The 15,008-nt window shown below is 37.8% G+C and overlaps 1 protein-coding gene across 7 annotated transcripts in view; it reads left to right on the top strand.

Annotated features, from left to right (window-relative positions):
• GHR (growth hormone receptor) overlaps window positions 1–15,008 on the top strand; it is a 300,485-nt gene that overhangs the window by 268,883 nt on the left and 16,594 nt on the right. For all 7 annotated transcript variants that reach the window (XM_025387793.1, XM_025387794.1, XM_025387795.1 and 4 more), the window contains 2 exons: window positions 4,579–4,751; window positions 9,361–9,539. In XM_025387793.1, the coding sequence (XP_025243578.1) occupies window positions 4,579–4,751; window positions 9,361–9,539 (352 nt within the window). The remainder of the gene's footprint in view (window positions 1–4,578; window positions 4,752–9,360; window positions 9,540–15,008) is intronic.

Consider the following 15,008-nt stretch of genomic DNA (forward strand, 5'->3'; position numbering starts at 1 on the left):
CCACCTTTCAGTGTAAGAGAGGTCTCTTGGATGAAGTGAAGTGAAGATGAAATGTTTGGGCACCAATTATACTATATTTTTCCTTAAGGCTGACACCACAAAGAGGTTGGGGCCTGTAAACAAAGTTGATTTCTATAAACACATTCGGACATGAAGTTAGTATGTTTGATGACACTTTTGAAATGTGTGGAATCGTTGTTATTTGTACAGGCACAATTAGCCAAACTGTAAAGAAAATTAGCAGAATAACCTCTTAAGCTGGGCCCACTTTATGAAAATAATTTTTTGCTACCTCAGTATTTACCAAATTTGAATATAAGCAAAAAGAGAAATCGAAAGGAATGAAGCCTTGATAAATATATGTCCCTTGCCCTCATCAATCAGCGTCACATAACTCTTTCCACAGGCATCTTATGCACACCCCAGTCATTTCAGCATCCCTGGTTCAAATCCAGCATCTACACTACCAAGGATGCTGCTGAAAGTGTGACTGGGTAGAGGGAAAATTTCAGACATATTCAGAAAGATGTCTTAGATTTTACCCTGATAGTGTTTGGAATCCCAGGAGAGTAAGTACAACTTCATGATTAAGTGCCAACCCAAACTTACAAAATTAGATATTTATGTTTTTTCTATAAAATATAACTATTTTGAATATCTTAGCCAAACTACTATGAGCCCACAGCCCAGTTTATCGAAGAAGGGTAAAACTGAGGGATTAGGAGTATCAGGACTGGACTGATTAGTGTACAGATATATTTGACTTCTCATTGCCCACTTCACAAAGAAGACAATACAAATGCACTTTCTGACTCTTGTCATTGTTTCTTAGAACTCAGTTGCCAGGCAACTCCTGAAACTATAGAAACATGCTTCGCATCCCTGACACATAAATAAAACTGTGGATTTTATCCAAAACCAGAGTCAGTGGGAGGTGCAGTTGTTTCAGTTTGCTGGTCTGGCCTGTCTAAAGCACAATGGAATGTGAACATGTCAGGCTGTCAACACGACATTTCAGGCACAGCCCTACAGGCAGTTGTGTGTTTTGCGTGGCTCTGCTCCTTGCCAGGTAGCTGGCAGAAGAGGCAGCCTCCACATGTTAGAGCAGCTGATTCAAAACAGTCTCTGCCATCCTGTGATGGCAATAGTGCCAAATTCAGCCTCTGAGCTTGCAGGGGACTCGGGATGAATGCACATTACAGGCATGGCAAAAGGAGGCTCTGGGAAGCATGTTCGAGCTGCTCTGCTCTCAGCTCCTTGCATGTAAAAGCTGTATTTTTAAAGGAACTGGGCATGTGAACACTCAGTCCTTAAAGTTGTATCCCTCACCTCTTCCATACCCATTCAACCCCACTTCAAAAATTACCCTAGTCTTAAGAGAAATTTTATTTTCTATACAAGGTTGTGTGGAAAATCAGTAGGGAGAAAGGGCATTATTACTTTCATTTTTCTTAAACAAAAGTGTTGAATTTAAAGCCAAAAACATGTGAGCTTTCTGTCATGAAAACAGCTGCCCTTAAAAACATAAATGAGGTTTTATTTTTATTATTTTTTCCAGTTGGTTGTCTTTAGACGAAAAACATTTATTCTGCTCTTTATTCTTATTTTTAATGATAGTCTCTTTCTATGGTTCTCACCCCTTCCATTTCACAAGGTAGTCTGGCAGCAAACCTAAAGCACTTAACTTTTGGGAGTAAGAGCAAAGGGTAGCTTCCATGAATTGATTTGGGTCTTCTGTAGAGACATTCAACCCAGAGAAGGCAAGTGACACAGTATCTGTTTTATGAGCTAATTTGGGTTCTTGTCTACATTTAATAGTTTAAAATATAAGTTATAAATATTTATTTAAAGCGAAATTCAACATTGGTTCATGAAGAAAGAGGTTGGAAGCAGTGTTTTGAACTAGCTGTTTCTGATCCATTATGCTTAAAATAAATGCTTTGTTTGTCCTGTGGAGTTCATGGATTTGGGATAATCTAAACAGGGTTTTTTACACAGTCCTCATGGGGACCAAGGTACTGACATGCACTGTTGAGAAATTCTGTGAATCATGAAAGAGCTAATATTTTAGAAATCCAGACCTGTTGAGCACTATCTACATCTTTGGGACGTCTTAATACTTTGAGTTTTCTAACTTTTATACTATCACTTATGCTAAGTACATTTGATATCCCTTCTATTATGTGAAAGCTTCATTTTCTGGGCAATCTTCTTACAACTACTCTCTTTAATGCACTCTTACTTAGTTTGAAAGTAAATATCAAAAAAAAAAAACTAAGAAGAAAGTAAATATCAAATTAAGCATACTATAGTTCAATGAACGACCCACCTATTCCTAATTTTTTTTAGCATTTTTCTTCTGACTCTACATACACACATGCTTACACACGCACAAACATACACACACACACCCCTTATCTTTTCTTCTGCCTTTTGCCCACTTACATTTTGCATCAGAGATGAATCTCATTCAAGCACATGCAAGTTGTTTGTTGTTGTTGTTGTTGTTGTTGAGATGGAGTCTTGCTTTGTCGCCCAGGCTGGAGTGCAGTGGCGCGATCTTGACTCACTGCGACCTTTGCCTCCTGGGTTCAAGCAATTCTCCTGCCTCAGCCTACCTACTGAATAGCTGGGATTACAGGAGCATGCCATCACATCCAGCTAATTTTTGTATTTTTAGTACAGACGGGGTTTTACCATGTTAGCCAGGCTGGTCTCAAACTGCTAACCTCATGATCCACCTGCCTCAGCCTCCCAAAGTGCTGGGATTACAGGCATGAACCACCGTACCCAGCCAGCATATGCAACTTTTAAGAGTCTCAACCAAAGCAGCAATTCACTATCTCAGCCCCTGGAGTCTCTGCCATTTAAATCCCAATTTCCTTCCAACAGCTGAGGAGCAGCCGTCTCAAGTACCCCCTGATACTACACAAGTTTTCTCCTAGTGCCAAGCAGACCAGCCTGAGAAACAGCTATAAGAAGGAAATAGGCGTCTCCTCCCAGCTTTGCATCCCTTCCTTCCAGGTCCTGCCTTCCTTACAGCCTGCAATGTCCTCATTGTCCACTGCTGCCCAGCACCCATCCCACAGAGGGATGGTCCCGAACCTCCACAGTCTGGCCTGTGAGCCACAGGAGCCTCTGGCTGCACAGGCCATTCCTACCTCATCTTCCACAACCACAGATTACGTGGTTTTATGTCCCTTTGACTTATAAATTATCTTCTCAATTAATAGGCTAGTGAATAACAGGGGATAATGAACTACCTCACCCAAGTAGCAATTCTAATTTAAGAAAACTTTCCTGTCATTCCATTGCCTTTTGCTTCCCTTACCACACTCATGCCCATACTTCCTTACCTCAATCCCTCTGACCTCTCTGTTTCCTCCCTTCCTTGCCATATTGCCATCTATTAAACTTTTACCCATCCTTCAAGAATGCTAAAAACACACCTCCACCTTGAAGCCTTCCATGAAGAGCCACAGCAATCATTCCCTCTTCTGAACTTTTAAGGACCCTAGAGAGCACGACTAATGAGCACTTACCCACATTGCTTTGTAATACCGTTTTTTACTCTTTCCTTCTGAGGCAGGAGGAATTCCTTAGACATCTATGAATCCCCCATAGTGTCTGTCATTATGTCTTAGACATAACCAATTCTCATTAAATATCAATGTAATGAATATAAGAGGCCCAAAAAACTACTCAGATGGGAATTTGAGTCTTATTTTAGCCTGAAATTAGGGGACCACAACTTACTTATCTTTATATCTACACAGTGTTGGTGCTGGATGTAATGCATCACTCTGCCCGGAGCACACATCAACTTGTCTCCTCAGTTTCTTTCACCATAGGCTGGGAAAACAGCCAGGTCTAAACTTTCACTGTTCTCTGGGACTCTCTAGTTTGGGGTGATTCTCTGTACTGTTTTAATGAACATTTTTAAAATGTCCCTAAGTCGGCCGGGCGCGGTGGCTCAAGCCTGTAATCCCAGCACTTTGGGAGGCCGAGACGGGCGGATCACGAGGTCAGGAGATCGAGACCATCCTGGCTAACACAGTGAAACCCCGTCTCTACTAAAAATACAAAAACTTAGCCGGGCGAGGTGGCGGGCGCCTGTAGTCCCAGCTACTCGGGAGGCTGAGGCAGGAGAATGGCGTGAACCCGGGAGGTGGAGCTTGCAGTGAGCTGAGATCCGGCCACTGCACCCCAGCCTGGGCGACAGAGCGAGACTCCGTCTCAAAAAAAAAAAAAGTCCCTAAGTCTCAGAACCTTCATCTATAGAACGGGCATAATAAAGTACCTACCATAGGAATCAATTTATGACCAGGCATAGCATATACATTCAATAAACGGAAGGTTTTACCATAGGCAGAAATACCAAATGGCCTCTTAGCAGTCTTCAGACACTGATGATATTGTCCACCAATGTGATATGTCTTGGAAATGGTGTTGCTAAAACACCTCTTCACAAAATATTTGTGTTCCAATTTATTGAATCAGACTATCAAGCACCTTACTTGGACTTCAGCTACAACATGATTTTTGGAACAATTCATCTTTTTTAATCCTCCATTTTAGGAATATTCAAGAATGGACTCAAGAATGGAAAGAATGCCCTGATTATGTTTCTGCTGGGGAAAACAGCTGTTACTTTAATTCATCATTTACCTCCGTCTGGATACCTTATTGTATCAAGCTAACTAGCAATGGTGATACAGTGGATGGAAAGTGTTTCTCTGTTGACGAAATAGGTAAATCACAGGTTTTTGTTTCATTTGACATAGTTTTACACTAAATAAATGGGGAAGCCTGCAAGGTCCAAGTATAATCAAGTAGGAAGACTTCGTAACAGTGTTCTATAGATACGTGGAGATCTGTTTTACAGGAGATGGGATCAGCTGGTGAACAAGAGGAAAAGGGCAGGGGGAACTTAAGTTGACTTTAACATAAAGTAACCTGGCAGTAAATGTTGTGAAGAAAAGAATAGGAACCTTGTGGAGTCTTTTCCTTTAGGATATCTTTGAAGCTGTGTTGTGTTCTTATGTTCTATTGCAAAGGGTAAACTTAATATATTCTTAGGATTTCTTACTTCCTAATTATTTGATAGGATGCTTATATTCAGATTCACTGAAATACGTTGGCCTTTGACCTCTACCATTGCGATAATCAAAGCCTAGATTTTCTTTATCACAAAGCATAATCATTCTGGAATTTTACATTTACAAAACAGCCACAGTCACTTTAAAGACATGTTTATAAGATCTCAGAACAAATACTGGAGACAGTCAGCTCAGTGAACTAAGTGAAAGATCCAAAGAGAGGATCCTTTGCCCATCATATGGACACAAGGTGGAAACAAAACAAATAAAACAAACAACTATAATTAGAATATTCATGTTTATACCTTAATAGTATAAACAGCAAAATAGAAAGAATCAAAGAAGGACATTGAGTAGCTGAAACTGGTGCCTCAAAATCTATCCACAAAAGCTAATTTGTTGCTTATAGGAATTCCTCGTTGCTTCTCCCAAATGTGTTGTTCTTTTATGTGGTTTTCTAGGCATAAGCTGACTGGAAGAGATAGGAGTATGTGGCTAGAAGTTACAGATAGAAACAAATAAAATCTAATAGGCTGACTTTAAGGGAGAAGATTAAGAGACCTGTATCAAGCAGTAAAGATAACCCAATTGCTTTGCAAAGACAATTTAGTATGTGTCCTTAACATCAGTGGTATAGCTGTTGAGCTGAAACTAAATGGGATAGCAGAATGGGATAGTAGCAAGAATACTGGGTTAAAACCCATGTTCTAACTCTGTTCTCTGCCAATAGCATATGACCAGTCCTACTCATTTACCTGGCTGACTTTCACTGAACACCTGTCATGTGTCAGGCACTGTTCTGGTGGGGGTGGTGGTTATAGAATAAGTACGATACAGTCAAAGAAGGGAGTCAGGCATGTTCACAGATAATCGCAGTGCAGTGTGAGAGGTGTTAGCCTGGAAATATGTGGAATGCACAGCTGCAAAGGTGGTGGCCAAATGTGTGAATGATTGACAGGCCTGAGGGATGAGGAAGGGCTGCACAGAGATGGTGACAGTTTAGTTACCTCTGAACTGGAATTGGACTCTCCCTATTTTTTAAAAAGTGGCTACCCACAGTGGTCAAAAGCATGAGTGAGTGTTGCCAGGTACTGCAGTGGACTTGCCTTTCAGTAACTACTAAGTTCCAGCAGTAACAAATAGCACATGTTCAGGGACTCAGGAGCAGTTAGACAGCCCTCCTAGTCAGCTGGAGAAATCATCAGTAGTTGTTCGTGCCCCAAAAAGGAATTTGGAGTTTAACTGTCACAAGGTACCTTTGAGGATGTTTAAATAGGGAAATGACTTGAGAATAGTAATAGCTAACAGTCACAAAAGACTTACCACGTGTCAGGTATAAAAACCATCTTTTGCAATCGCACTTTACAGATAATGAAACCGAGGCGCAGGGCATTTAAAGGACTAGTTCAAGTAAAACAGCTAGTAGGTAGAGCTGGGATTTGAACCTCCAGCCTCCATGCTTTTACTCTTGAGGCTTTGCAGTACCACTTGTCTCATTATCAATGCCTCAGAGAAATTAATCTTATTGCAATGTGAAACATAGATTGGAGTGGGACAGACTAAAGGTAGAAGAGGTTAAAAGACTGAGATCATCAAGGTAAAAGATTATGACAGGCAGCTACAACTAGCACAATAGTTGTGGGAGAAGGTGCTGAGAGTGAAAGAAAACAAAGAACTAAGGTAACCCTAATAGATCTTGAGAAAGTTGTCAATCATTATAAGCCTCAGCTTCCTCATAAAATATGTATGTATGGTACTACCTCACAGGGCTGTTCTTTGGATTTAAAGTACTGTATTAGTTAGACATTTGTCATTCATTCAATTCATTCAGCAAATATTTATTATGTTCTTTTCTCAGGCCAGTCAGTGTTCTCCATACTGGGGTTAGAAACTGTCTTCCCTGGTGGGATCTAATCCCAGTGAGGGCGGAAAGTGACAATGCTATGGAGAAACATAGGAAAGGAGAATAGGAGTGTTGAAGAGGTTGCAGTGTTGAGTTTTCAGGATTGGCATCCCTGAGTCAGTGGCATTTGAATAAAGAAGGATTAGAGAGGATAATAATGTGTGCGTCTCAGGGAAGGGCATTTCAGCAAAGGGGCACAGCCAGAGGAAAGATCTCAAAGTAGAAGCATGCTTTTCCTCACTCAGTGAACAGCAGGCAGGCGGTGGGGTGGGCACAGAGTGAGCGAGGAGACTGGTATGAGACCAAATGCCACAGACAAGACAGTCAAATCTACCCAACCATTGTAATGACTTTGGCTTTCACTTGGAGTGAGGTAGGAAGCCTTTGGAGGGTTTTAGATGATGAGTGATGTGATCTAATGTGTTAGGATAATCACTGCGTCATTTCACTTGAGGATTGCATGGAGAATAGACTGGAGGGGGACAAAGACCAAAGGAGTACAGTGGGGAGACAAATGCAGCAAGAAGAATGAAAAAGGATAATGGCTAGGACCAGGTTATAGTGGTGCAGGCGGTGCGACATGGTTGGATTCTGTTATATCTTGAAAGTACAGCTGATGGAATATGGATTAGTGAGGCAAAAATGAGCCAAGGACGAGTTCATTGTTTTTATCCTGAGCAACTAGAGGAATTGAGTCCTCATTAACAGAGATGGGAAAGAGGAAAGGAGAGCAGGTTTTGGAGAGGAAGAGCAAAGGTTTGTTTGGGGATATACTAAGTTTCAGATATTTTTAAAATATCTCACAGGAATTGTCAATACAGCATGTAGATGTATGTGTAGAGGTAAAGGAGAGGTCATTATTATGCCTGTAATGGTGATACCAAGCCTTTTCCAAAAGGACCTTGTCTCATAGCCTCTATTTTTCAAATGTAGTGTAAGTAATAAGTTATTAAAAAATCTTCCATTAAAACCAGTTTTATAGTTTGGTCACTTTAAAGGGTTGAGCTTTGATTATCAGGATTCCTGAATCTCCAACAAATCCAGAAAGTTGAGGAATTACTGCCATTGTATCGGCATATGTAGTTTGGCCATTTTGCATATCCTTCCAATTTAATTTTCAAAATGTAGTCATGATTCATCAAATTTTGACTCTCCCTGTTTTTAAAAAGGTGGTGTCGACCCCAGAAGGCAACAGCATGCTCCTCCACCATAAAGTCTGTTTTCACGTGGGTGCACACAAGAGCTTCCCTCTTTGGCCACCAGATTTGACAGTCAGTAAGAGCTCCTCACTGTGTGTATCTGTAGAGTTATCTCCAGTCAACCCTAGGGATGCACACTTTGCAACACTCTAGGTGGCCTTCTGTATATGACAGAAAAACTAGCAATAATTTACCGGGAACCATCTAGAATATAAATTTAGACATAGTTCCTGGCTTTGAAATCCATATTTTTCTTCATCAGCCTTTGAGAAATTGTGGTCTTTGAGGTCCTAATAAGCAGAATGCAACAAATTTTCCTGGGACTGTAGAGTATATCAATAGAACCTGAGGAAAACAGTGTTTCAAGTTGTTCATGTGACAGTTAAGAAAAAGACAGAAAACACTGAATCGTCACCACTTATGAGACTAGCATAATGCCTTCTTCCTTCTTATGTCAGAAGAAAACATCACATGTGGCTAGGAAGACCACAAAGCTAGGGAGCGTTAGCAGAGTGTGCAGGAAGATTGTATGAGAAGATTGAAGAAGAGTAAAAAAGGATAATGGCTAGGACCAGGTTATAGTGGTGCAAGCGGTGAGACATGGTTGGATTCTGTTATATCTTGAAAGTACAGCTGACGGAATACGGATTAGTGAGGCAAAGATGAGCCTTTCGGGGAACAACAGAGAAATGAGATAAATGAGGTATCTGCCCCCAGGCCATACATAGTTGCAAGAAAAAAAGATTTCTCTACCCCTAGTTCCACAGCAGCCTCATGTCTAAATTCCATAGGTTTTTCTGACTCTGTTTTTTCAGTTTCAAGCGAAAATGAATTCATTTGCCAAAATCCCGATGCATTTATGATATCAGAGCAAAAAGAAATATAAAACATGGCACATCTTGAAAATAGTTAGTGATCAGATTTTTTGCTCCCAAAGGAATTTTTGTAAGGGCTTATTTAAAAGTTAAAAACAAGTCACTTTTGAGTTAAAAAAAGTTACTCTCTTATAAAGTGAAAGTTATAATAAGAAAAATATTGGAAGAAATAAGAATATGAACGATCAAAAATGTAGAAAGTAATTTGGTCTTCTGAGAAGAATGCCTTCCATTAATAATAAATTGTGTCTGTCTGTGTACTAATGCTCTGTTGAATTGCACAGTGCAACCAGATCCACCCATTGCCCTCAACTGGACTTTACTGAACGTCAGTTTAACTGGGATTCATGCAGATATTCAAGTGAGATGGGAAGCACCACCCAATGCAGATATTCAGAAAGGATGGATGGTTCTGGAGTATGAACTTCAATACAAAGAAGTAAATGAAACTAAATGGAAAATGGTAAGATGACACTACACCTTACACTTTGACTTTCCTTTCTATTTCATCAACCTCTCTCTCATTTATCATTAGACTTTCTTTTGACCTAATACCACATGTTCATGCTGTATGCGCCATAATTTCTTATTTGAGAAAACATGATTTAATCGGTAAAATATCTTGAAATTCTGTTAAGACAGGAGATGCTTATGTATATATGGAGGCCTGTGGAAGGAAAGGAAAACTATTTCTCCATTCATTCTTGAGGTCCAGTTTAACTTTAGAGTAAAATTATAGACTGGCCACTTAGCTGTCTTTGGGGATGTGGATAAAAATGGAAAAGTTTGTGATCAAAGTCAACAGTGACTATGGCCAAATATTTTCCCATGATTTCAAGTTGCTGCTACTCAAAAGACTCCCATTAAACCAAATTCATACGTGTTTACAGGAAACAGAGGAAAGGAATTTGTCTCTTAGAGGTTTCAGAAGGATGTTTTGTTACATACCTCAGAGAAGAATCAAGCTGAGATTCTTACGTAGGCAATTAGAGAGCATGGTACTGGTTAACCTCTGATTCCCTCTCTTCCTTACCAAGCATATGGAACTCAGCACTTCGATAAAATTCACATGGCACATAACAAGAGGAAAAACAGGAGTATCATGCTGCTCCCAATATAACTAATTCTAAATCTGTCTAACCACAGCCACAGGCACAGCCAAACCAAGCAGTTTCTGGCCACTCATCAGGTGATGCCCAGCAGCCTGGCACAGATCACTCCCAGAATTTTGAGACACCAGGACATTCAGTGAACCACTGAAAAAGATGCCAATTTTGTCATTAGAGGAAAGTTAAGTTTGGAGAAACTTTGAGTAGTTGCAATACTGGACTTTGGGGCTCTATTTTCTGAATCATTTTAATTTAGATATCTGTTCTGTAACTTGGTACAAATAAAAGGCCTGGTTAGATGCTAAGTCAAACAAGACTGTCTACATCCAAGCTACAATCAAACATTATTCAGCAACAGGTACTGAAATAACTACTATGCAGAAGGCACTGTGCTAAATACCTGAGGTGGCGGTTCTCAAAGTGGGAACCACAGACCCCTGAGGGTCCCTGAGACCCTTTCAGAGAGTTCAGTACTATTTTCACAATACACTAAAATGTTATTTTATTCACTATGCTGAAATTTAATTTAATGGCACGAAAGCAATGCTGGAAACACTGCTGGCACCTTAGCATGAAGCAAGGCAGTAGGATCAAATTTTACTAATAGTCATTATATTCTTCATCATCATGTACTGACAGTAAAGAAGGGGGGAAAAGCTAGTTTCATGTATGATGTTCTTGAAGAAGCTGTAAAAATTGTTAATTTTGCTAAACCTCGACCTTTGAGTACATAGCTTATTAATATTCTGTGTGACATATGGGAATTACACATTAAGCGTGTCTGCTGCATACTGAGGTATTGTATTTGTCTTGAAGAAAAGCGCTTAAATGACTGAGCTGCCAGCTGAACTAGTTGCTTTTATTGCTTGGAGCACCATTTTTACTTGGAAGACAACTGATAAACTGGCAGATGGTTATTCATATTTGAATTGGCAAACGTTTCTCAAAAAAGAATGAGGTGAGCTTGTCGCTTCAAGAAAAACAACTGACTATATTTTTTGCCATGGAAAAAATTTGACTTTTCAAAGCAATTCATTTTGCCTTTTTGGAAAATTTGTGTCTCCAACCGTGAGCTTGATAGTGTTTTAATATTTGAAGACTTTTCTTGAAGAGATTCATGGTGATATTAATGAAAGTGATTTTTTAGTTGTATTGTGTAACAAAATGTATGAAATTTAGAAAAATCTACAAGTCAGTGAACCAATATTTTCCAAATGACTAATATATTATGTAATTAAATCATGCATGGGGAAATGATCCATTAAAAGTACTAGATAGAATGCTGAATTTTTTTAATGATCAAAAAATTTTTTGTATATTTATTGTGTATAACTTTTTTTGAAATATGGATACATTGTAGAATGGTTCTATCACAGTAAGTAACATGCATTACCACACACACCATTTTTTTGTGTGTATTGAGAACACTGAAAATCTACTCACTTAGAGATTTTCAAAATACAATACATAGGCATTAACTATAGTCATTATTTTGTACAATAGATTTCTTAAACTCGTTCCTACTAACTGAAAATTTTAGTTCTTTCGTCAATATCTCCTCAACTCTCCACCCTACCCACAACCCCTGATAACCACCATTCAACTCTCTACTTCTGAGTTCAACTTTTTTAGATTCTGCATATAAGTGAGATTATGTGGTATTTATTTTTCTGTCTCTGGATCATTTTTCTTAATATAATATCCTCCAGGTTCATCCACGTTGGCACAAGCGACAGGATATCCTTCTTTTTTTAAGGCTGATAGCATTCCATTGTATATATATACACCACATTTTCTTTATCAACTTATCCATTAATGGAACATAGGTTGATTCTATTTCTTGGCTGTTATAAGTAATGAACATGGGAGCCCAGATATTTCTTCAACATACTGATTTCATTTTCCTTGGATATATACTTAGTAGTGGAATAATATAATGGATCACGTGGTAGTTCTATTTTTAATCTTTTGAGGAAGCTTCATATTATTTTTCATAGATGGTATACTAATTTACACTCCCACCAATAGTGTGGAAGGGTTCCCTTTTGTCCACATTCTCACCAACACTTGTTATCTCTTCTTTTTTTGAAAATAGCCATCCTAACATCTTTGTGCACTCTATGCCTTCTGTGAGCTGATAGCTCATTGTGGTTTAAATTTACATTTCCCTGATGATTAAAGATGTCAAGAATTTTTCATATACCTGTTGGCCATTTCTATATCTTCTTTTTAAAAAATTATATTCAGGTCTTTTGCCTGTTTTTTAATTGGGTTATTTATTTTCTTGCTATTGAATTGGTTTAGTTCCTTATATATTTCAGATATTAAACACTTATCAGATGTATTCAAATATTGTCTCCCATTCCATAAAATGTCTCTTCACTCTGTTGATTGTTTCCTTGGCAGTGCAGAAGCCTTTTAGTTTCATGTAATCCCATTTATCTATTTCCACTTTTGTTGCCTTGCCCAATGGAGTCATATCCAAAAAATCATTGCCCAAACCAATGTCATGGAGCTTTTACTCTATATTTTCTTCCAATAGTTGTACAGTTTCAGGTTTTACATTTAAGTCTTTAATCAATTTTGAGTTTATTTTTGTGTATCATATAAAATAAGGGTATGATTTCATTCTTCTGCATGTGGATGTCCAATTTTCCCAACAACATTTAAAGACAGAATCCTTCCCTTACTGTATATTCTGAGCACCTTTGTGATAAATCAATTTACTATGAATGTGTGGATTTATTTCTGACCACTTTATTCTTTTACATTGGTTTATGTAATTTTAATGCCAGTACCATGCTGTTTTGATTACTATAGCTTTGTATTATGTTTTGAGGTTGGTAGAGTGATGATTTCAACCTTTTTCTTTTTGTTCAAGATTGCCTTGGCTATTCATAGTCTATTGTGGTTGCAGACAAATTTTAGAATTGCTTTTTCTATTTCTGTGAAAAAGGACATAGGAATTTTGATAAGGATTGCATTGAGTCTGTAGATCGCTTTAGATAGTAGGGACATTTGAACAATATTAGTTCTTCTAATCCATGAACATGGGCTATCTGTTCATTTATTTGTGTTGTCTTCATGTTTTACAGTTTACAGTGTACAGATCTTTCACCTCCTTGTTTAAATTTATTTCTGGGTATTTTATTTTATTTTTATTTTTATAGCTGTTGTGAATGGGATTTTTTTATTTCTTTCTCAGATTGTTCCTTATTAGTGTATAGAAATATTACTGATTTCTATATGTTGACTTTGTATCCTGCAGCTTTACTGAATTTGTTTATCTGTTCTAGCATTTTTTTGTCGAAGTCTTTAGGGTTTTCTATATATAAAATCATGTCATCTGTAAGCAAGGGCAATTTAATTTTTTCCTTTCCAATTTTGGATGCCTTTTATTTCTCTCTCTTGCTTAATTGCTCTGAATAGGATTTTGAATTGAGTAGAGTAGAGTAGAATAGAGGAGTTACACTGAATAGAAGTGGCAAGAGTAGGCATCTTTGTCTTATTCCTTGTCTTAGAAGAAAAGCTTTCCACATTTCACTGTTTATTCTGATGTGAGTTTATTATACATGGCCTTTATTGTGTTGAAATACATTCCTTCTATATCTAATTGTTAAGGGTTTTTATCATGAAAGGATATTGAATTTTGACAAGTGCTTCTTCTGTATCTACTGAGATGGTTCCATGGTTTTGTTCTTGGTTCTAGTAATGTGATGTGTTATGTTTATGTATTTGTGTGTGATGAATCATCCTTGCATCCCTGGGATAAATCCTACTTGATCATGGAGAATGGTCCTTTTAATGTGCTTTTGAGTTAGTTTCCTAGCATTTTGTTTAAGATTTTTACATCTGTATTTGTCAGAGATATTAGCCCATAATTTTCTTTTCTTGTAGTGTCCTTTCATGGTTTTGGTATTAGGGTAATGCTAGCATCAAGAAATAGTTTGAAAGTATCCCCTTTTCTTCCATTTTTTGGAAAAGTTTAAGAAAGATTGGTGTTCCAGTGAAGCTTCCAGTGAAGCTGTCAGGTCCTGGGCTTGTCTTTGATGACAGACATTTTACTACTGATTCAATCTCCTTACTTATTATTGGTTTATTTAGATTTTCTATTTCTTCAAGAAAGTTTTAGTTGGTTGTTGTGTGTAGGAATTTATTCATTTCTCATGCATATAATTTTTCAGAATGGTCTCTTATGAACATTTGTATTTCTATGGTATTGGTTGTAATGTCTCCTCCTTCATTTCTGATTTTGTTTTTAGTTTGAGCCTTCTCTTTTTTTTTTTATGATTTAGTCTAGCTAAAGATTGGTTGATTTTATCTTTTCAGAAAAACTCGTTTCGTTAATCTTTTCTACTGTTTTAATGTGCTAACTCAAAAGCACATTAAAAGGATCATTCTCCATGATCAAGTAGGATTTATCCCAGGGATGCAAGGATGGCTCATCACACACAAATACATAAACGTAATAATCACATTACTAGAACCAAGAACAAAACCATGGAACCATCTCAATATTTTCTACTCTCTGTTTCATTTATTTCTGTTCTGATCTTTATTATTTCCTTCCTTCTATGAACTTTATGCTTAGTTTATTCTTTTTCTCGTTTCTTCAGGTAAAATGTTAGGTTATTAATTTGAGATCTTTCTTTGTTTTCTGATGGAGGCATTTATTGCGATGAAATTCCATTGCTCTTCGAACTACTTTTGCTGCATCCCTTAAGATTTGGTATGTTGTTTCCATTTTTGTCTCAAGATATTTTTTGTTTTATTTTTTAACTATTATTTTAGGTTCAGAGTTACATGTGCAGGTCTGTTATATA

Source organism: Theropithecus gelada, chromosome 6 (genome assembly GCF_003255815.1).
Source record: "Theropithecus gelada isolate Dixy chromosome 6, Tgel_1.0, whole genome shotgun sequence".
Lineage (NCBI taxonomy): Eukaryota > Metazoa > Chordata > Mammalia > Primates > Cercopithecidae > Theropithecus > Theropithecus gelada.